The sequence below is a fragment of the Theropithecus gelada genome, chromosome 1 (genome assembly GCF_003255815.1).
Source record: "Theropithecus gelada isolate Dixy chromosome 1, Tgel_1.0, whole genome shotgun sequence".
NCBI classification, from domain to species: domain Eukaryota; kingdom Metazoa; phylum Chordata; class Mammalia; order Primates; family Cercopithecidae; genus Theropithecus; species Theropithecus gelada.
This window is the reverse complement of record NC_037668.1, coordinates 90065332-90087134: the sequence shown is the minus strand read 5'-3', so window position 1 is coordinate 90087134 and position 21803 is coordinate 90065332. Positions and strand designations below refer to the sequence as shown.

The following is a 21803-nucleotide window of genomic DNA, read 5'->3' as shown; positions in this document are numbered from 1 at the left end:
AAAAAGTTAAACATAGAATTATGGTATGACCCAGCAATTCCACTCCTTGGTATATATCCAAGAGAACTGAAAGCAGGGACTAGAATAGATATTGGTACACCAAGACCCATGGTAGCATTATTCACAATAGCCAAAAGGTGGAAGTGACCCTGTGCCATCATGGATGAATGGATAAACAAAATGTGGCATCTACAGACAATGGAATATTAATCAGCCTTAAAAATGGAGGAAATTTTGATATATGCTACAACTTGAAAGAATGTTTAATATATAAGTGAAATAAGCCAGATCCAGAAGGACAAATATTAGATGACTCCACTTGTATGAGATACCTAGAATAGGCAGATTCATAGGGCTAGAAAGTAGAAAAGGAGTTAGCAGGGGCGGGGGGTGGGAGAGAATGGGGAGTTATTATTTAATGGGTACAGAGTTCAGGTTGGAGATAATGAAAAAATTTTGGGTATAGATCATGATGATTGGCCTGGTGCAGTGGCTCACACCTGTAATCCCAGCACTTTGGGAGGCTGAGGTGGGCAGATCACTTGAGGTCAGGAGTTCGAGACCAGCCCGGCCAACTTGGTGAAACCTCGTGTCTACGAAATATACAAAAAATTAGCTAGGCATGGTGGCACATGCCTGTAATCTCAGCTACTCAGGAGGCTGAGGCATGAGAATTGCTTGAACCCAGGAAGCAGAGGTTCCAATGAGCTGAGATCACACTGTGGCACTCCAGCCTGGGCAACAGAGTGAGACTCTGTCTCACACACCAAAAAAAATTTGATAGTGATAATGATGATGGTTACACAACACTGTGAATGCATTTAATGTCACTAAATTATACATTCAGTGGTTAAAATAATAAATATTGTGTCATGTATATTTTACCACAATTTTAAAAAATTAGATTGTGGTGATGTTTGTTCAACCCTAAATATTCTACAACTATTGGATAGTACAATTTATATGGGTAAATTATGTGGTATGTAGATTATATTTCAATAAAGTTGTTTAAAAAAATCCTTTCCGGCCGGGCACGGTGCTGACGCCTGTGATCCCAGCACTCTGGGAGGCTGAGACAGGTGGATCACGAGGTCAGGAGATCGAGACCATCTTGGCTAACACAGTGAAACCCCGTCTCTACTAAAAATACAAAAAAAAAAAAAAAAAAAAATTAGCCGGGCGTGGTGGCAGGTGCCTGTAGTCCCAGCTACTCGGGAGACTGAGGCAGGAGAATGGTGTGAACCCAGGAGGCGGAGCTTGCAGTGAGCCGAGATCGCACCACTGCACTCCAGCCTGGGTGACAGAGCGAGACTCTGTCTCAATAAAAAAAAAAAAAANGCCTGTGATCCCAGCACTCTGGGAGGCTGAGACAGGTGGATCACGAGGTCAGGAGATCGAGACCATCTTGGCTAACACAGTGAAACCCCGTCTCTACTAAAAATACAAAAAAAAAAAAAAAAAATTAGCCGGGCGTGGTGGCAGGTGCCTGTAGTCCCAGCTACTCGGGAGACTGAGGCAGGAGAATGGTGTGAACCCAGGAGGCGGAGCTTGCAGTGAGCCGAGATCGCACCACTGCACTCCAGCCTGGGTGACAGAGCGAGACTCTGTCTCAATAAAAAAAAAAAAAAATCCTTTCCAGCTTTGACAGTCTCTGATCCATCCACCCATCTATCCATCCATTTATGTATTTGATTCAACACATTTTTATTGAGTTCCCATCATTGTAAGTGTTAAAAATGGGGTGAGAAAGAAAACAAACATGATCCTTGCCCTTTCCTTGCTTTACATTGCGGTTTTAAAAAGTAATCGTAGCCAAATGTATTGAGTGTTTATTATATCCTGGGCACCCGCACAAGCACTTTGCATACCTCATCCCCTGCGGTCTTCACACGGTGTACTGAGCTGTGCTCTTTTTGAATAAGGACATTTGCTCAGGGTCACGCAGCCAGGATTTGAACCTGGCCTGTCTTACCTCAAAGCCCGTGCAGCTGAGATCCAGCCACCTGGAAATGGGGTCTTCCCAGGAGACCCGAGTGAGGACCGTCTGTCAGGCTGGCTGCTGTGGTAGCATTGAAGGGAGAATTAAACAGGAGGTGGCATGACCTCCTCTAGGGAGGGGTTTGGAAAATAAGGTGTAAGTCAATGAAGGTTTGTATAGCCATTTACAGTAATCATTACAAAGCAGGTAAAACTATACTTTTAAAAATGGTTATATAATAGAATTTTGAATACAAAATTGGATTTGTAATTGAATTTATAATTGAATTTCTACTATTATATTAAAAATAACTAATGTATTTACTCATTGAACAGGACTATGTACTGGACTCTGTTCCAAGTGCTTTGCATATATTGTCATCCTATTTAATCTTCCTGACAGCTCCATGACTTATAGGAAATACTACTAGTCCTATTTCACAAGCAAGGCAACTGAGGCACAAGGAGGTTGAGTAATTTGAGCAAGGTTATACAGTCAGTCAGTGGCAGAGCTGGGATTTCAGGCTATAAGCCAGGCTATAAATCTACTATAGAACTTGCCCTTCAATTATGTTAAATATGCAAAATAGGTGAACATGAAAATTGCAGTAGCCAGGTGGCAGAATTGTGTTGACTACCCATCTCTTTCCCCCCCAAATAATTTATTTTCTATTTTCCAAGGATACATCATAATAGTTATGATTCCTAGACCACCAAGGAAAGAAATCACATGTGACTATGACCTTCTTTGGTCTTCTTCTCTTTACCATTGTATTTTGCTGTATTGGATTTTGGATTCCCCTATGCACATGCACAAACTGGACAGTGCCATTGGATATGCAGGCAGTGTACAGGTAGATATTCGTGGTGTGCTTGGAGGCATTGCCACGGCCTGAAGGTCCTCTCTTGGCTGCAGCTGCCCCCACTCTGCTGCAATCTTCTGGGGAGGGCATGTCCCCTCCTCATCAACACTGAGGCTCTTTCTTTGAGAAAACGTTTTTCTAACTCATAAGAGTCTGTTGTACCATGGTTAAGAGCAGCATATTAGCATCAGAAAAACATGGATGCGAATCTTGGCTCTGATGGTCTCGATACCTGGGCAACTGCTTTAGGCCTCTGCTTTGACTTTGGACAATAGAAGTAACAGTACGCAGGGGTGTCCAAGGGAGAGAATGCAGTCACAGGTTCTTAGTTTCTGTTTCTGGTTAGGCCAGTAAAGACCTTTCCTCATCCCTCTTTTCCGCTTATCACTAGAGACAGAAACTAAAACCCATGGCTTCAGGCGCTAAAAGCCTAAAACAAAACAAAACAGAACAACAACAACAAAATAAGGTAGGTTGGACAAGCTTGGCAGAGCTTTTTTGGGAATAGGATACTGTTTGGATTGGACCAGAGTCCCTGGCTCATTGTAGGGTATGGCATGTCAAGATTTATCTGACATCTTTTTTATTATTAATTCGTGAGGTTATACATTTCTCAAATATTAACCATTTGTATTTCTTCTTTGATGAATTGTCTGCTCATGCCGCTTTCTTATTTGGCAGTTGGCAGTTGGATTTTACAGTATGTTTAAGTCAAGGGCCAAGAGCATTTTGGAAGCGTCTAAATGAAAAAAAGAGATGCAGAGTGGAGGTCTTTTCCCTGCAAATCTAACGCCTTTTTTCCCTCCAAGGAGCATTTTTCATTGGTTAGTGCAGCCTCCTCTCTCCCTACAACTGACCTGGTTTCTTCCCTCAGAAAATTACATCTGCTTTGTAGAGTCAATCTTTAGAATAGCTGATTTCCCTCCTGGATGGCTGCACCCACAGGTCTCACATGCATAATTTCTTTCTCTGCCTATTTAAGTTGCATACTGTGGGAATGACTGTGGCTGTGACCAGTCTGCTCAGAGAGGCTCTATTTGAGTGTGTGAATACCTAACAAGCGTGCCCTTCTCAGCCCTGTGCAATCACACAGCCCACCAAAGCGCTGACCTTTCTCAGTAAAGCGCAAAAGCCTAAGGGATTGCTTAGATAAAAGGCACATTCTTCAGATAGCTGAACCTCTTTTCCCCTCTGGCCTAGCCCCCATCTTGCTGGACTTGGACAGTTCATCTTTTTTTCCATCATGGGGCAGAAAGGACCTGGGCCATAGAGGTTGAGCATTTCTAAATTGCAAAAGGAGCCAAACTTCCCTCCAGTCCCGTGATTCTTGTCAGGAAAGTTCTTGTGGATAAACGTGTTTGGTTCAGGAGATGGTCTGTGTGGCTTGGTGGGAGCATGAAGCTGGCTGCTGGTCTTAAGACATATGTCTGAGGCGGGGATGCTGGTATCCCAGACATGGCAAAACCATGGGGAGAATTCCCCCCAAAAAAGCACAGACTCCTCTAGAGAAAGTGGCTGTGGCTTCTCACGAAGACCTTCCCTCAAGGTGAGGCCACCGTGTGCCTGGACAGCACCAGCATTGAAGCTTGTGTCCTGCTATTTGTGTGTCCTCTGAATTCGCCTGCATGCCTGGTTCAGAATGTGTGGTTTAGCAGAAAGAGTATTGGCCTGGGAGACAGACTATATGGGTTTGAGTTGAGGCTTTGCCCTTTTTTTCTTTTTCTCTTTTTTTAGCTCTGTAACCTTGGTAACAGGTTGTTTCCTCATTTGGAGAATAGAGGATAACATTCCCTGTTCTGCTCACCTCCCTACTTGACCATGAGTTCAAATGAGTGTCCTGGGTAAGTTATCAAGACAGAAGAATTTCTTCTCCCCTTAGAGACATAGACAGTGGGCACAGTGCCTGTCCCAGCACCTCATGCTAAGCCCAAGAACTGAGCCTGTGTTAGTCCATTTTGCATCGTTACAAAGAAATACCTGAGACTTGGGGAATTTATAAAGAAAAGAGGTTTATTTTGGCTCACAGTTCTTCAGGCTGTGCAAGATGCATAGTGCTGGCATCTGCTTCTGGTGAAGCCTCAGGAAGCTTCCAATCATGGTGGAAAGCAAACAGGGAAAAGACTGAGAGTGAGAACTCATTACCATGGGGAGGGCACCAAGCCATTCATGAAGGATCCACCTGCAGATCTCCTGAGGTCAGGAGTTTGAGACCACCCTGGCCAACGTGGCAAAACCCCATTTCTATTAAAAATGCAAAAATTAGCCAGGCATGCCTGTAGTCCCTGCTACTCAGGAGGCTGAGGCAGGAGAATCATTTGAACCTGAGAGGTGGAGGTTGCAGTAAGCTGATACCGTGCCACTGCACTCCAGTCTGGGCGACTCCATCTAAAATAAAATAAAATAAAAAGCATCCAGCTCATGACCCAAACACCTCCCACTAGGCTCACTTCAAACATTGGAAGTCACATTTCAACATGAGATTTTGGAGGGTACAAAACATGCAAGCCTTTCCCCAGAAGGAGGAGGTCTGGATAAGTCAAGGGAATGTGATGAGGGAGTGTGGATGTGTGGATGGGTGCGTCTTTTGTGTGTGTGTGTGTGTGTGTGTGTGTGTGTGTATGTGTGACATCAGATCCAAGCTGATTGGTGGCACTGTTGCAGGGACTACTATAGGTAGAACTAACTTGAAAATCCAAAATCTAAAATGCCTCAAAATCTGAAATTTTTTGAGCACTGACGTGACACCAGGAGTAGGAAATTCCATACTAGACCTCTTATGACAGGTCACAGTCAAAGTGCAGTCAAAACTTTGTTGCATGCACAAAATTATTTCAAATTTTATGTTTAAAATTACCTTGAGATGCTGTGATATGGCATAGATGAAACGGATAAATTTCCTTTTTAGATTTGGGTCCCATTCCCAAGATATCTTATTATGTATACGCAAATATTCCAAAATCCAGAACAATTCAAAATCCAAAAAACTTCTGGTCTTGAGCATTTCGGATAAAAGATACTCAACCCATATTACCTTCCCTCATTCTGTAGTCTTTTAAAATCTGATAAGAGGCCTGGAGGCTGTGGGAATAGCAGAGTGCTCCCTTGACATGTAAGAAAGTGGCCGAAGAGGTCGCCTACGTTCAGAGCTGCAGGGATTGTAGATAAGTTCAGTTCACAAACTTTACAGAGCAGTCAGCCTGTGATGCTGGCCAGGAGACAGATGCAGAAGCAGCAATTAGAATATGATGCCACACGCTGCAGTAGCAGGCAGACAGGGACAGTGGCAGCTGGAAGGATGGTCACTGCACTTGGGGATGTCTGAGTGGAGGAACTGGACAGGCAGAGAAAGTGAACAGCATCCCAGGTAGAACGTGGGGTCTTGCAGGCAAGGCATTGCTCTGGAGGAAAACATCTCACCTCCCTGTCCTGGATAAGGAAGAATTTATCCCGGGAGAGGCAAAGAGAGTGCTTATCTTGCTCACATAGATAGACCAGAGGGGAAGGGCGGGTGGCTGGAAAGGCGTCGGACCTGGAAACATGGAGGGCTTTTCTTCCGCCTGCATCTTAGAGAAATGCTGTGTGTCTCCAGCTGTTCTCTGGCCAGTTTAGAAGGATGGTCAATGATCATTTGAAGTGTATCAGAGAAGCAGCTTGCTCCGCAGTATATTTTTCAATACCCTTAGAGTTCAAGGTATACTTTGGATTCTTTTTTATTCTGATGATGGGTCTGCGTACTCAGTTAACTGGAAAAATACTTTTACCAGCTGAGAAAAGTAATGTTGGTATTCCATAGACTTGCCTACCACCACGTCACCCTGTGTGCTTTGCAAAGTCTCCTAACCTCCATCTTGAGCAAGAGTCTCTAGAATCTTCCAAGAAAAGTAAGGAACTTGATCCAGGGCAATGGGAAGAACACAGAACTTTACCCCAGGACTCTTTGCTCCTGGATGACCCAAGGGAAACCACTTAGACTGTCTCTCATTTTCTTCACCTTTACAATGGGGAGTTTCGTCCCTGGTCTGGCTGCTTCAAGCACTGATGCAAGGATAAATGGGACACAGGACGGAAAGTGCTTTGCAAGTGCACCAGGCTCGATGCAGGCAGTGTTTCAGGGTGACACTCCTTGCCAGCATCAATTTCAGCATGGGTTAGACAGGAACCTGCTCTGTCTTGGAAGGCACATCCAGACAGTCAGTGTCAGTGAAGGTCAGGGCTGCATCTGATGTGTCTTACTGTGAGGCTTCATTTCCCAGCACAGCCTCACTTGGTTAGAGCACCAAGAGGTGAAGGAACAAGGTCCCTCTAATCCTTTTACTGAGTCTGCATAAAGGAACCCAGACGCTTTCCTGGTCTGTCCTGGACCACCCCCGCTCCTTCAGGTCCGGGAGCAGCACAGGGTTTGGAGAGCGTGGAGTCTGGTGCCTGCACCTCACACCTGTCTCTGCTCCTAAGAACTGCAGCAGCTTTGGGCTGTAGGAAGATCCTCCACTGTGCTTGCCCGGGACACTCTGAAACCTTGCTCTTGCCTGCTCCCTGGCTCCTGCACCCTGCCTCTCAGAGTCTCTGGTCTGCGCTGCAGTTAGAAACCCTGCCTCGAGCTGGATCCACTGAACAGTAATTTGGTCGTCACAGCAGGTACTTCCTTGCTTTTTCCTTCCTGCCAGAATTGGGTGTGTTTTGGTGCTCTAGGGCAGCAGATTGGTAGAGCAGTAGGAATAAGGAGCTGCCGGTCCAGCCCCAGGAATTTACTGGTCATTGTTTCTGTCTCGGCTCTGCCCCGACAGACTTCCGTTTGTTTAATGATCAGAGGCTTCATGTGGTCCTGGGACCCCAGGAGAGGGTAGGGAAGGATGTTTCTAAAGCAGAGCCAGGAAGAAAGTGATGCACTACTGAAGGGTTTCAACTCTAAGAAGGCTACGTCCTCATTAGGAACAAATTCATTAATGAGCCACATCAGCTGCAGGGAGGAAGAAGGAGCTCATAATTAATTATAGCTGCTCAGATGAGCTGCCAGATTCGGAGGAGTCAAGAAGCAAGATTGTATGTTGTTTGGATGTCTTTAGATGTCAAGAAGGAAGATTGTGTGTTGTTTGGATGTCTTTAGATGTGTTCCTCCGAAGCGATGGCAGCTCTGGGAACTAACTTTCCAGTTGAAGGATGTGAGAGTTCTTCCTCTTTCTGCAAGATCCAGTCTTGGCTTATTGAGCAGTGAATTCCTTTCTGATCCCACTCACCTATTCCCGAGAGCAAAAAGGAAGTCAGTATTTGCTTTTCCAGCAAGGTCACGGATCACCTGACGAAGTCCTTTAACAGCTGCAAAACATTCGCGGCTGTGCTGAAGGCACCAGCTATCAGCTCCGGCCCTGCAGCCCAAACCTGGCTTTCTGGGAAGGAGACGAGTCCTCCCTGCTGTGGGCTATGCAGCGGGAGGATGCAAGGGAAGGTAATGTGGGCACAGTGTTCCTCCCGACTGTTTTCTCTTCTTCGTGAAGCTCCAGATTCAGCTGCTGCAATGCAGGCGAAAATGACAGACACTTGCAAAAAATGTGGGAATGGAGTTAATGAGATTGTGTTAATGTGTCATTTGTTGAGCAGGAGTTATCTCTTTGTTTCCCGGGTCGGCAGGAAGTGAGCCCGCTGGAGAACTCGGTTGGCAGAATCTTTCTCAGTGCTTCTCACCTCCCCTGGTGTCCAGGCTTCGGCCCTCTCAATGTTTAGAAGCAGTGGTCAGATGCCTCCTGCTTCTTGGCACAGGGAATATTTACACTTGAAAGGCTGGGGTCCTGGGATGGGGAAACGGGAAGCTCTCATCATCTTGGCATGATCAGTCCGAGGTATGGGTGATTTTTTTTTTTTCTCTTTTGGAAACGGTGCTTTGTCTTTGCAAGGGGTCATGCAGAGATTGGCAGGGTTGCTGTCTGGTGAACTACCTTGATAAATACTTGACTTTGTAAGGTTGAATTCTCCAAGAATTCTCATGGCAGTGAGGCTGAGACTTGAGCCAAGCTGTCTTTTCAAGGAAATCCAAGGTGCTATTTATTTTGGCATGCAGCCTGCTCTGGGATGAAATACCACATTTTTATTATTGCAGAATAAAAAGAGGTTTGAAGAGAACAAAAGTACAGAACCAGGTTTGTTTCAAGACTAAGTAAGGGATGGTCTCTTTATATTTGGATTTGAGGTTAGAAATGAGCTTGAAAATGGCATCGTAAAAGGAGTAAGCGTGGAGAGGAGAGGGTGCGGATAAATGCCACGGGAGTTGGGCTGACCTGGGGAAACCCGTGCTCCTGGGCACTGAGGGTGGATCCGGCTGGAACGGTTTCCAGTCTGGCCTGGTAGCTGCACGTGGACTATCATCGCTGTCTGCCAAGTGACTGCTTCTTTGCTGGATTTTGAATGGTCAGCCTTGGTCTTCACTTCCTTATCGCCCCCCCTTGCCCCATAGGCTTGGAAAGGAACTGTGGAATGATGGAGTCACACAAGCTATCCTGCTCCTAATTAACTGGGTAACTTTGGATTGGCCACATGGACTCTTTGTGCCTTAGTTTCCTCGTTTGTAACTTGGACATGTTCCTGTTTCCTAGGATTGCTTGTATGAGGGTGAAATGAGAAATTATACTCAGTAGCTGATTCCCAGTGTAAGCGCTTAGCTCCTGTTAGTTTCTGTCCATGGGTTCCCTTTGAAGACAGATAATTTTGCTCCTATTATTTTGTTCATTTGGGAACCATGGACTGAGTGTCTGCCATGAGTTAGACATAAGGAGTTGAGGGTGACACGGGAACGAGATGTGCAAGAATTCTGATCTTCACAAGCTTACAGATTAGTAGGGGAGAACAGCTAGAGAGAAAGCAAGCTGTGTATGCCCAAAATATCTGGAATATGATGAGCTGTGGAGAGAGGTTGGGCCCTAACTCTGGATCCTCCACCCTGGCATAGGACAAAAACAAACGGAAAGTAACATAATAACACCAGGTATTTAAAGGTTCTGAACACTGGGGATACAACTTAACAGAATGGGTAAGAAATGGCTTTATGGTCGGGTGCAGTGGCTCACCCCTGTAATCCCAGCACTTTGGGAGGCCAAGGTGGGTGAATCACCTGAGGTCAGGAGTTCAAGACCAGCCTGGCCAACATAGCGAAAGCCCATCTCTACTAAAAATACAAAAATTAGCCGGGCATGGTAGCTTGTGACTGTAATCCCAGTTACTCAGGAGGCTGAGGCAGGAGAATGGCTTGAACCTAGGAGGCGGAGATTGCAGTGAGCTGAGATCAAACGAAATGGCTTTATGTCAAAGCTTTAAATGCTCCAGAGAGTTGCAAAATTCCGTTTTAAAGGGGAACTGTGTCCCATAAAGCTATTTTCATATTCTGTTTTATTGCGAACAAGGTAGTATGCATGTGTTGATGTGGCAGTTATTTTTACCTAACCTAACTACATTGAGCATCTGCCCATGGGAAGGAAACTCCCTTAGCTAAACTCCACGATGTCTGTTGTGAGGACCACAGAGGAAAGTGGAGAAGGCTGGGGGTGGGAGTCGGGGCTGGAAGTGGTGACTTGTGCACATGACAGATCTCTCCTTCCTTCCTGTATTATGAGCCCTTTAGAGTAAAAGTTGCCGAGCCCCCTCCTTTGAGAGTTGAGTGTTAGCTCCACTTCATTTCTGTAGCCTTGAAATGATTAATTTTAGTGAAATCCAAGTCTAAGAGAAATCTTAGAGGTCTCTACAGAGTTATTTTTAATGAAATTTGACCTAATGTGTGCTGAATAATTCTTTAAAGTCATATGATCTGATACACGACGGGCTGAATTCCTAATTCTAACCAAAGGCTAAGTGTGTGATTGAAAAGTCCCTGGGCTGATGGTGAGAGTTTGTGTAGCCAAAAGTTCAGCTGGACCCAGGTGGCCCCCTTCTCTGCAGTAGGAGCTCTCCAGCCTTGGAGAAGCAGAGCTCTCGTTTGGCCCAGGAGGCTTTACAAGAGAGCAGTTCTCCCCTAAGCCCAGAGGCTTTTTCTGTGTACTGTGGGAGAGGCAGAGAAGCACCAGTCAGAAGCATTTCCCCTCACAAGGGGAGCTAGGATCAGTCATAGTGTCAGGGAACTGGGCTGACTTACAGGGTGGACAAAGGTTTACAAATCACTTTTGTTCCCAACCCAGGCTTGGAGTTGGCTAGACTTGAGGGCAGATCCTGCTGTAACACTTGCTTGTTAAGTGACGTGGATCAGCCCTGTCAACTCTCTCAGCCTCAGTCTCCCTCCCTGGAAAATGGGAATAATAATAATCCTCTTTGGGTGATGGTGTAAAGATTGCATGAGATAATTCATGAATGTCAAGTACTCCCAGCTCTGCCTGTTGCTTAGTAATGTTACAGGGGTGGGAGGGAGAGGGGAGCAGGAGCAGGAGAGGCTGCGATGGTGGAGATGAAGGGCCAAGCTTAGGGTTTGCCACCTCAGTCTCTTCTTCTGCAGGGCTTCACCTGCCACTGCCTCCTGCATGCCAGCATCACCTGCTGGAGGCTGCAGAGCTGGGGTGGTGAGAGAGGCAGTGGTATTCTCTGCCTGGGAGCTTTCTCTTTATAACAAGGGCAAGCCTGCCTCACCCCAGGTTAGAACCTTCCACACCTCTCCACCGTCTGCCTCCTTGGTGGCCACTCTCAGCCTCTGCAAGACCACCTACACTCTCAGCTTCCTTGTCGCTAACTTCTCTAGCTCTCAGTTTTCAACAAACCAGGATGTGCTGCTGCACTGCTTGCTGCCTCAGAGGTAAGCAAAGTACTCAGTGTGTCAATCCTTCTGCAATGAGTGTCTCTGCTTCTAGAACACATGCCTGCCCTTTGGGGCTCCATCCACCTGGATAGAGCAAGGCCTCTCTGGCAGCTGCTTGGCAAATGGGCTGGAGGAGATGAGGCAGAAGCAGCGCTCGCAGGAAGAAGTGCTGCTAAACTTTCTGGTGGCAAACTTCGGCATTTCTCTCTTATTTGACAGGCCTCATGTTTTCCAGCCCTCTTCTCGAGTTACTTTTTGTCCCCTTTTTTCCATCCTTGATTTCTGGGGGCCACCCATCATCCTTTTCTTTCACTCTCAGTTTCTCCCAATCCTTCCCTCATCACTGGTTCACTTTCCTGGTCTGGAGTTCATTGTCAAGTACATTGGAATTCCTAAAACAACCCTGCTTCCACTGCTGTGGTGTCACAGATAATTCGTTATTCTGATGGATGTGGAGTTAGAATCATAAAAAGCCAATTTCCTGGGTGATTTATTGTAATGGGGGCAGGAGCTAGGATGTTTACCATTTGAAGAAAGAGTCCCGGAAATGGATTAAAACTTTGGGGAGAATTTATGGTCAAACCTCAAGGCACACTAATTCAGAGCCAGGGCAATATTCTGCTTGAATAGTTACCCATGTCTTCGGGCCACCCAGGCTGAACTTCCCCTTGTTCTGCCCATGGTTAGAAATCACCTCTAAGTATCAGCTCCCTGTCAGTACTTGCAATTATCTCATCTCTATCTTCTGTTTGATTGACATGTCACACATCATTTATAGGTACTCTGATTCCAGCTTTCTCACAAAGTGGATTATAAGTCTCTTCCCAGGATGGGGACAGGTAGATTTCAACTCTAGAGATTACGGAAAGCGCCCTGTGCTGGTATCAGAAGCCTAGGTCTGATACTAGCACCTTCACGAATATTCTGAGACACCTTAGAGCAATTAACTCCTCAGCCTCAGTTTCCTCATCTGCCAAGCAAGACGGCGGCTGGACCAAATACTTCCACTTCTTTTCATTTCAACTATTGCTAATATTCCATGAAGAAACATTCAGAATTGGACTGTAGAAATGTGTACAGGTTTTTAATCTTCCTCCTTGGAAGACTGTGAGGTCATGGGCACCCTGGGAGAAAGGCAGGGATGGGTGTTACTTTCTTTAGTGCTATGTTTCCCCAATACTTATTCAAACTCTAATGAGACTCACCAATTCTGTATCCTCCTTTCTTTCAGAACTCTCCAACAAGTTTTACAGACTCATCTGATGAAGAGTGCCTGAGACACTGAGGGTCAGCGCTCCAAAGATGGAGAAGACAGATGGTAGGCAGGCTGCTTTGTAGGGCCTGTTTTAAGATAAGCACTTGGGCTGGGAAAGAATTGTTGCCACAAATCCTGGAAATAGCCTAGGAAAGGCTTACAGGAGAAACCCCCAAACAGGCAGTGCTGGTAGGCTTAAGCATGTATTTCAGATTTTGTGTATCTCCAGCCCTAGCCAAGGAAAGAGGCACAATATGGTGAAAGAGCCTCCATTCATACCTAAGTGATTCTACAAGTCATTTAATGTCTTTGATCCTTAATCCTCACATGTATCAGTTAGCTTTGCTGTGTAATAAACAGCCCAACAATTTAGTGACTTAAAGACATTAATTATTTCTCAAAAGATTCTGTGGGTTAGCAGGGCCATTATTCTGGTCTGGGCTGGCATGGCTGATCTTTTCTGGGTTCATTCACATGTCCATGGGCTTCTGGGTGACTTGGCTGGGGCTGGATGACTTAGAATGGCCACACTCACATATCTGGGATATCAGTAGTGACTTGGCCATGTGTCTCTCATCATCCAGGAGGTTGGCTAGGGCTTGTTCACATGGTGGCAGAAGAGTTGAAGCACAACACAAGAACAGACTGACTCCAATGTGCAGATAATATTCCAATCTCTGCATATGTCATATTGCTGTTGACCCACTGCCCAACACAGTCATAAGGCCACATCTAGTGTCAGTGTGGTAGGGGAGTACCCCAAGGGTCGGATATTACTGTGACTATCTTTGCAAACAGTTGACCACACCTTGTCTATAAACAGGTATTAATACTATTTCATAGGGTTAGTAAAGAACTAAATTACATAATGCATGGAAAGTTGTCGAGTAACAGCTACCTAGCATAATGAATGTCGGAATGTTCCCCTCTTCCCATCCCCAGGAAACTTGCAGAAGGCCACAGTCTAGACCCCAATCTCCTGACTTCTAATGAATTTTTTTTCTAGATCACCAAATATCAGGAAACAGAGAGCCTCTAATTACCCTTGAATCACATGGGCCTTCACCAGTGCAGGACTTAGGGACCTGACATCAGCTCCCGCCCTGCCTCTTCTTCCAAATGCAGTTCCCATATATTTCAATATTTCAGTAGTTGCCTTTCTCCCCAGAGAGCTGCCTTTTCAGTACATCCGTGGCAGTGGTCCCACCGAACACCCACTCATTCCCTCAAAAGCCCCAGGGGCCTGTCAGCCCAGCTGCCTCTAAGTCCCTTCTCAGCACACTGGGGAGGTCTGCTGTCCACGTGATCGCTCATATGAGCTCAAGAAAGGCTCCCTCCTTTCAGCCATGGGCCTCCCAGAACAGGGACAAGCCTTCCCAGAGGGGAAGGCTTCCTTCCCTGTCTTGGTCTTTGGAAGAGTTTCGTTTTACTCCCCTTCTTTATGGCTTTATTTTCAGCCACTTTCTCTGTAGTTTCTGTTTTTCCCATTTACTTCAGAGACTGAATATAGGCTTTTGAACTTCTCTTTAAACGCTTTAAACGCCTCTAGTTGGTTCACACTTTAAACGCCTCTAGTTGGTTCACTTTACTTCACTTGTCCCTTCAGATAATTACTGTGGTTCTCCCTCCTTACCTTGTCCCCTTCAAGTCCCCTTTTCTCCTGTCTGTGTGTAACTCTGAAGCTGACTGTGTTTGTAGGTCCTATATAAGGGTCTAGTGATCTGTTGCACTCTTAAGCAAGACTCCATAGGGAATTCCAGGTAGCTCTGAGCCTCCTCTATCTTTCTTTTTTCTTCTCCCCAGACTCATTTTCCCACTTTCTCCAGAAATATTTTCTTGGACTTGACTCATTCCCTCTTGAGCTGTAGGGAGACAGCACATGCTCAGTGAATCCTCCTCTGCCGCATTCAGAGCCTGCCCACCCTTGCCGTTAGGGTCCTTCAGTGAGTGTCTACTCTGGGCTGTGTTCTCTAGTGCATTCATGCTAATAATGACAACAACTCTGTAAGTTAGGCGTTGTTATCTCCACTTTACAAATGGAGAAATTGAGGCAGAGGGAAATGAAATAATTTGCCCAGAATCACACAAGTGGGAGATGACAGCCAGGATTCAAATCCAGCCAGGTTGGCCATGTGCTGGTTTATTTCATCTGAATTTCATTTTGAGCAGAGTCAGGTCCTCCTAACTGATTCCCACCCTGGCCCAGTGCCTGGAATTCTGAGCTCCCGCATACCTGCCACCAGGTAGAATGAACAGGAGCAGAGCTGCTTGTGAGGGCAGTCTCTCAGCCTATCAGCTCAAGCTCCCTCATCAAAGCCCAGCATTCCTCTTGTGCTGGGAGAAAGAGAAGGAATGCAGAGTGGCAGGTGGCAGGCAGGGCAACATGATGGATCACTATGTGTGTGTGTGTGTGTGTGTGTGTGTGTGTGCTAGCTTAGGAAAGCACCTATTAAACCTGCTATTAAACCTGTCATCCTTGGTAGCTGCTCAACCTCACTTGCCCTCCTCTCCCTTGTGGAAGATTCTGCCTTTAAATCTGCTGTTTCTTATTTGATGCTATGATTGTATTTGTGCTCTGGATCTGTGCCCAGAAGCCGTTGGGCAAATCGGTGCATTTCTAGTGAATTGAGGCAATAAGCAGATAAATAATGCAGCCTCTCCTTTAGGAGAGCTCTTTGCCTTCTAGGTCATAAATCTGCTCTCTACTTAACTTTCGATAAATATCTCTTCTCTGTTTGGCCTGTCCTTGTAATCCGGGGGGCTGTTGAGCAGACCAGTAGGTCTAAGAGTATAGCCAGTGCAACTTGGAAAACTAATGGAGAGCAATACAAAATATTGTTCTCATTTACTAAAATTGCCACTGTGTTTCTTTGTGGGGGTACGGGAAGGTCGGGGAGCAAGTTGGTTTAAAAAATTGTGTGAGTCGGCTGGGCATGGTGGCTCATGCCTGTAATCCCAGCACTTTGGGAGGCTGAGGCAGGCGGATCACCTGAGGTCAGGAGTTCAAGACCAGCCTGGCCAACATGGTGAAACCTCGTTTCTACTAAAAATACCAAAAAAAAAAAAAAGCCAGGTGTGGTGGCAGGCACCTGTAATCCCAGCTACTCGGGAGGCTGAGGCAGGAGAATCACTTGAACCTGGAAGGCGGAGGTTGCAATGAGCCAAGACTGCACCATTGCACTCCAGCCTGGGCAACAAGAGCGAAATTCTGTAAGAAAGAAAGAAAAGAAAGAGAGAAAGAAAAAGAGAGAGAAAGAGAGAAAGAGAAAGAAAGAGAGAGAGAGGGAGGGAGGGAGGAAGGAAGGAAAATGTGCCCCAGGAAATGCCACCATTTGCAACTTTTTTAAACCTATCCCTTTCCCTCCATTACCTTGAGCTCCTCTCACCTTAGTCATGTCAGCAGCCTCCCAGCTGATCTTGGAGCCTCTGATTTGCCTTTCTGTTAATCCTTGGCAAGATGCTCTTTTTGAAATCACATTCAACCAAGTCACTCCCTTGTTTAAAACCCTTCGGTGATTCCCATCACCTAAAGCGTAAAGTCAAAACTTGTTCACGTGCATACAAGTTGCTCCATGATCTGGCTGTTGCTGTCCTTTCCAATTTTATCTTTCTCTACCACGTTTTAAGTACTGGCCATATCAGCTGCATTTATAGAACTTTGAAATACTGTGTGATTTCACCCTCCATCCCTTTGCACATTCTCTGTGGAGAGCTAGATTTTCTGTCTTGGCTATCTATTGCTGCATAACAAGTCATCCCAAAACTTGGTGGCTTAATACAGTAATTTATTATTAACACAGGCTCAGTTCAGTAATTCTCACTTGGGGTCCCTCCTGTAGTTGAAGTCAGATGATGGCTGAAGACTTTTTTACTCATGCATGGCATCTGGGCTAGGATGACTGGAACTGCTTGGGGCTGGCTGGGCATTTCCTTACCTCTCTCCACTTGACCTTTCTGTGGGGCTGTTTGAGCTTCCTCGCAACATGGCAGTCTCGGGGAAGGTGGACTTCTTACATGGCAGCTGGCTTCCCAATGAGTGTGCATTCTAAGAGAGCCAGGTGGAAGCTATGGGGCTTCTTATGACCTAGCCTTCAAGATCTCTGAGCATCAGCCATATTCTTTTGGTTAAAGCAGTCACAGGCCAGCCCAGATTCAAAGGCCTGGAAAGGTAGACTCTACCTTTAAATATAAAATTAGCTTGCTTGTCCAAACGGGGTAGGAATTGGTGGTGGTCATCTTGAAGATAAATTGCTACAATGTCTTTTACTCCCTTGTTCTCCTGGCAAGTCCCTATTTATTCATTTATCACCCAGTTGTACATCACTTTTGTGTAAAGGCCTCCCTCTCCTACCTAGGAAAAATTGGTCTTCAAGTCCAAAAAAAAAATAATTCTGCAGAAACTAGAAAAATAAGTCAGGGAAGAAGCCTGTACCATGAGCATGCATCTGTTACTCTCCTTATCTCACTGCATTGTGTGTGTTCGTGTCTCTCCTGCCTCACCATAAACCCTTTGAAGGCAGAGGCTGAACCTGATTCATCTTGGTGTCCTTAGGATCTAGCTTAGCACATAGGTGCTCAATAAATGGGTGGTTGAGGTAAGTGAATTGAATCACAGCTATTTTATAATTTTAACCTAGGGCCTACTACCCTTAAAAGCAAGCAATCAACCAGTCACAACATGTTTGTGGAGACCAGCAGTGAGTCACATAAGTCAGTTTCCATTATGGGGCTTCCATTGTCTATATTTTGGGATTCCACAAAGATAAACTGAATGTTTATCATGTGTGAGGCATCGTCCCAAGTACTTTATTATTAATTAACTAGTCCTCACAATAATCTTTTTTTTTTTTTGAGATAGAATTTTGCTATTGTTGCCTAAGCTGGAGTACAATGGTGCAATCTCGGCTCACTGCAACCTTCACCTCCCGGGTTCAAGCGATTCTCCTGCCTCAGCCTCCTGAGTAGCTGGGATTAGAGGCACCTGCCACCACGCCCAGCTAACTTTTTGTATTTTTAGTAGAGATGGGGTTTCACCATGTTGGCCAGGCTGGTCTCAAACTCCTGACCTCAAGTGATCCACCCACCTCGGCCTTCCAAGGAGCTGAGATTACAGGCGTGAGCCACCGCACCCAACTGTCCTCACAATAATCTTATTTTACCTGTTATTATTCCCACTTTACAGATGATGAGACATAGGAAGGCTAAGTAACTTCTCCAAGGTCATACAGCAGAGATCTAGACCAGGCTCCAGAATCTGTATTCTGAACCTCTGTACTCTCCACTAATGTTCTCTCCTGAGCTCAATATTTTCAGAGACTGTTTAGCAGAATGTCACAGAGGTAATTAGGCGTGTCACATGAGGAACATCGAAGAAACAAAGACTATTTAACCTGAAGAAGAAGTTGCTTGGCAACAGGCCCCTATGGATGCAGATAGTTGAAGGACTGGCTTGTTTCCAGTGTCCTCTGTCGCGGTCAACAGGTGGATGCTGCAAGGAGATCCTGGAACCTTGGTGTAATGGAGAACTTCCTCATCATGATGGCCCCCCAGCGTATGGGTTGCCCTGGAAAGTCAAGTCCCATTCTTCTTGGAGGATGGATACCAATGTCCCTTTTGACATTAATTGGCCCTTTTACCACATTTTATCCAGTGTGTGAAAAATGCAGTTTCTTTCTTTTTCTCTTCTTCCCTTCCCCTTCCCTTTCCCCTTCCCCTTTCTCTTCCCCTTCCCCTTCTCCTTCCTTCCTTCCTCCCTGCGTCCCTCCCTCTCTCCCCCTCCCTCCCTTCCTTCCTTCCTTCCTTCCTTCCTTCCTTCCTTCCTGTCTTCACTGAGTTCCTGACCAAAGGAGGTGTTTTCTTACTTGGCATGGGTTTATGAAAGTGAATTTCGTGTTTGTTAAGCACTAGGCAATTTTCAGATGCAAAGAGCGTAGGCCGTGCATGATTACTTGTTCCAGTTCTCTCTGATCTGTGCATACCTGAGGCGCAGGCATCTGCACAAGCTTAAATAATGTAAAAGGCATAACTCATTGATACCTCCGGCTTTAGCAAGATTTACTCCTACCAATTTGAGTCATGCAAGTTAGGGTTTGGTTTTTTTTGCAGATTTCTTTTTTACTGCTGAGTTACTTGTGTATCTTATCCTTCAAAATCTTCCATATCCGAATTGCCAATTAGTACCCTGATTTGGCAAATTCCTGGGCACTTCCGTTTAGCAATTATATGATTCAAACCCACAAAAGCAGTTCAAGACCATTTTGTTTTGCTGGTCTGCAGGCAGATTCCCCAGTAGTAATCCAGATGATGTATGGCAAACTGGAAACCATTCCCTCCCCGTTTCCTTGCAGACATTGGCTAAGTACACATTGATTTAATAAGATGATTTCCCAATACAGCCAAAAAGACTGAGCATCTCGGCATAATTTAGAGGCTATAACATTTAGGAGAAGTCTCATGTGATAGTGTTAAGTTAAAATCAGAGATATTAGGCCTCATCGCCCTGTAATGCTTAATTAACTTTGTGCTTTTTTTTTTTTTTTTTTTTTTTTTTTAACTTGTCTTATGTCTCCCAGCCAAAGACCAGTCCTGTCAGGGGGATGAAGAGAAAGACCCTCCGAAGAGGCACCCTTACTCTGTGGAGACCCCATATGGCTTTCATTTAGACCTGGACTTCCTCAAGTATGTGGATGACATCGAGAAGGGAAACACCATCAAAAGGATTCCTATCCACAGAAGGTCCAAGCAGGCCAAGTTTAGCACTCTGCCCCGAAACTTCAGCCTTCCTGACAGCGGGGCTCGCCCCCCCGTGGCCCCGCCGCCCCAAAACTGGTCCCCAGTGGTGCCAAGGAAGGCATCGCTTGGGACACAGGAGCAAACCCAGTCACTGCTGCTTGGTAATGCCTCCCAGGCCTCAACCAGCGCGAGTGAGGTGAGCTACCACAGGAGGGCCCTGTTGGCAGAGGCCACCAGGCAGTTGGAAGCTGCTGAACCAAAGGATGCCGAGGTCACCCTTGGGAGTGGACGGCCCCAGCTATTGAGAGCATCCAGCATGCCTGCCACGCTGCTGCACAGCAGGGCTTCTGAGGAGCCAGGCCTCAGCCTGGGGCCTCCTGCCCCTCCTGCGCTCCCTCCCCTTCAGGGTGAAGGCAGCGTCTGCGATGGCACCTTTGGCCCTGCAGAAGGATTGGCAGGTTTCCACAGCTCCAGCCCACAAGCATCAACTCGGATTCCGGAGCTGGTCCAGGAGGGAGCCGAGCCTCCAGAGGGCACGGTGAAGGCTCCAAATCACCTCCCTCTCCCAGGCCCTCCTTCCTCATTCCAGAATGTGCTTGTAGTTCTAGAGGACAAGGAAGACGAACACAAAGCCAGAAAAGCAGAGGTGGTGTTCAGCCCTGGCTCCCCCACACCAAGCCCTCCTCCTCTGCCATCACCCATCCCTGAGAATGAGCTCCTCCTGGAAGAAATCGAGCTCAACATCAGTGAGATTCCGCCCCCGCCACCTGTAGAGGTGGACGTGAGAAGCATTGGCATCAGAGTGACGGAGGAAAGCCTGGGCCTTGCCAGGGTGGATCCAGGCAGCATCTCCAGCCTGAAACAGCAGGTCTCGGCCCTGGAGGGAGAGTTGTCTGGAAGAACCGAGGAACTGGTGCAGGTCAGAGCTGCCCTCCAGCAGCAGGAAGAGGAAATCAAGGCTAGGGAGCAAAGAATTCGAGAGCTGGAGTTCACTGTAGCCCAACTGGAAGGACAGCTTCACCAAGAGAACACCAAAGACACTCAGGGCCAGACGGACGCCATGGTGAACACTGACCCTGTCCATGGACTCTTGACCAGGGAGTCGTGTGACAAGGGCATTGAGGTCAACCTTCTAGGCAGCATGGAGTCTGAAAGCTGGGGGCACCGAGGAGAGGAAAATGGCCTCCTATGGGGGCCAGATGGTCACAAACAAGGGGATCAGAGCCCAGCAGAACATGTGCCCCAGCTGTCACTGCCACAGGGACCCGAGCAAGTCCTTACCCCCTCTGTACATAGCTTCCTCTCCACTGAACTCAGGATTGAAGAAGCAGGCACTGAACAGGAAGGAGGCCCTCAGGGAGGAACCAGGGGAGCAGGAGGCTTTCCGTGGGGCAGCGACAGAAAGACTCCCCCAGCAGGGAGAGAGGAGGCCAATTCCGATCTCCCAGGGAAGGAACGCCCGGGAAGGCCACCGAGCTCGCCAACGGATGCCACTATTGGGCAGTACGTGAAGAAGATCCAGGAGCTCCTGCAGGAGCAGTGGAACTGCCTGGAGCACGGGTACCCAGAGCTGGCCAGCGCCATCAAGCATCCGGCCTCCAAGCTCAGCAGCATCCAGAGCCAGCTGCTGAGCTCCCTCAACCTGCTGCTGTCAGCCTACTCGGCCCAGGCTCCCCCACCCAAGGAGCCGTCGGCCTCCTCCTCCTCCCCGCCGATGGGTAAATACCGTCCATACAGGGGCCTGAGACAGGGAGCCCTTTCTCCTTCACATGATGAGGCAGAGGGAACAAGGTTTTCATTATATTAATGTGTTTTAAAAAAGATTTTAGCAGCTGGGAGCAGTGGCTCGGGCCTGTAATCCCAGCATTTTGGGAGGCCGAGGTGGGCAGATCACCTGAGATCAGGAGTTCAAGACCAGCCTGGTCAACATGGTGAAACCCCATCTCTACCAAAAATACAGAAATTAGCCGGGCATGGTGGTGGGCACCTGTAATCCCAGCTACTTGGAAGGCTGAGGCAGGAGAATCGCTTGAACCTGGGAGGCAGAGGTTGCAGTGAGCCGAGATCACACCATTGCACTGCAGCCTGGGTGACAGAGCGAGACTCCATCTCAAAAAAAAAAAAAAAAAGCAAGAAAAAAAGAAAAAAAAGATTTTAGTACTTCCAGGAACCCAGTGGAATAAAAACTGATGTGTGTGACAGTGGAGGCTCG

General features: G+C 46.8%; 1 protein-coding gene across 2 annotated transcripts in view; it reads left to right on the top strand.

Annotated features, from left to right (window-relative positions):
• KANK4 (KN motif and ankyrin repeat domains 4) overlaps positions 1–21803 on the top strand; it is a 90962-nt gene that overhangs the window by 30245 nt on the left and 38914 nt on the right. Inside the window, exons 2-3 of one of the 2 annotated variants that reach the window (XM_025395711.1) lie at positions 12836–12922; positions 19432–21309. In XM_025395711.1, coding sequence (XP_025251496.1) covers positions 12907–12922; positions 19432–21309 — 1894 coding nt within the window. In that variant the 5' untranslated portion in view covers positions 12836–12906. The remainder of the gene's footprint in view (positions 1–12835; positions 12923–19431; positions 21310–21803) is intronic. The other variant, XM_025395721.1, reaches the window with a different exon arrangement.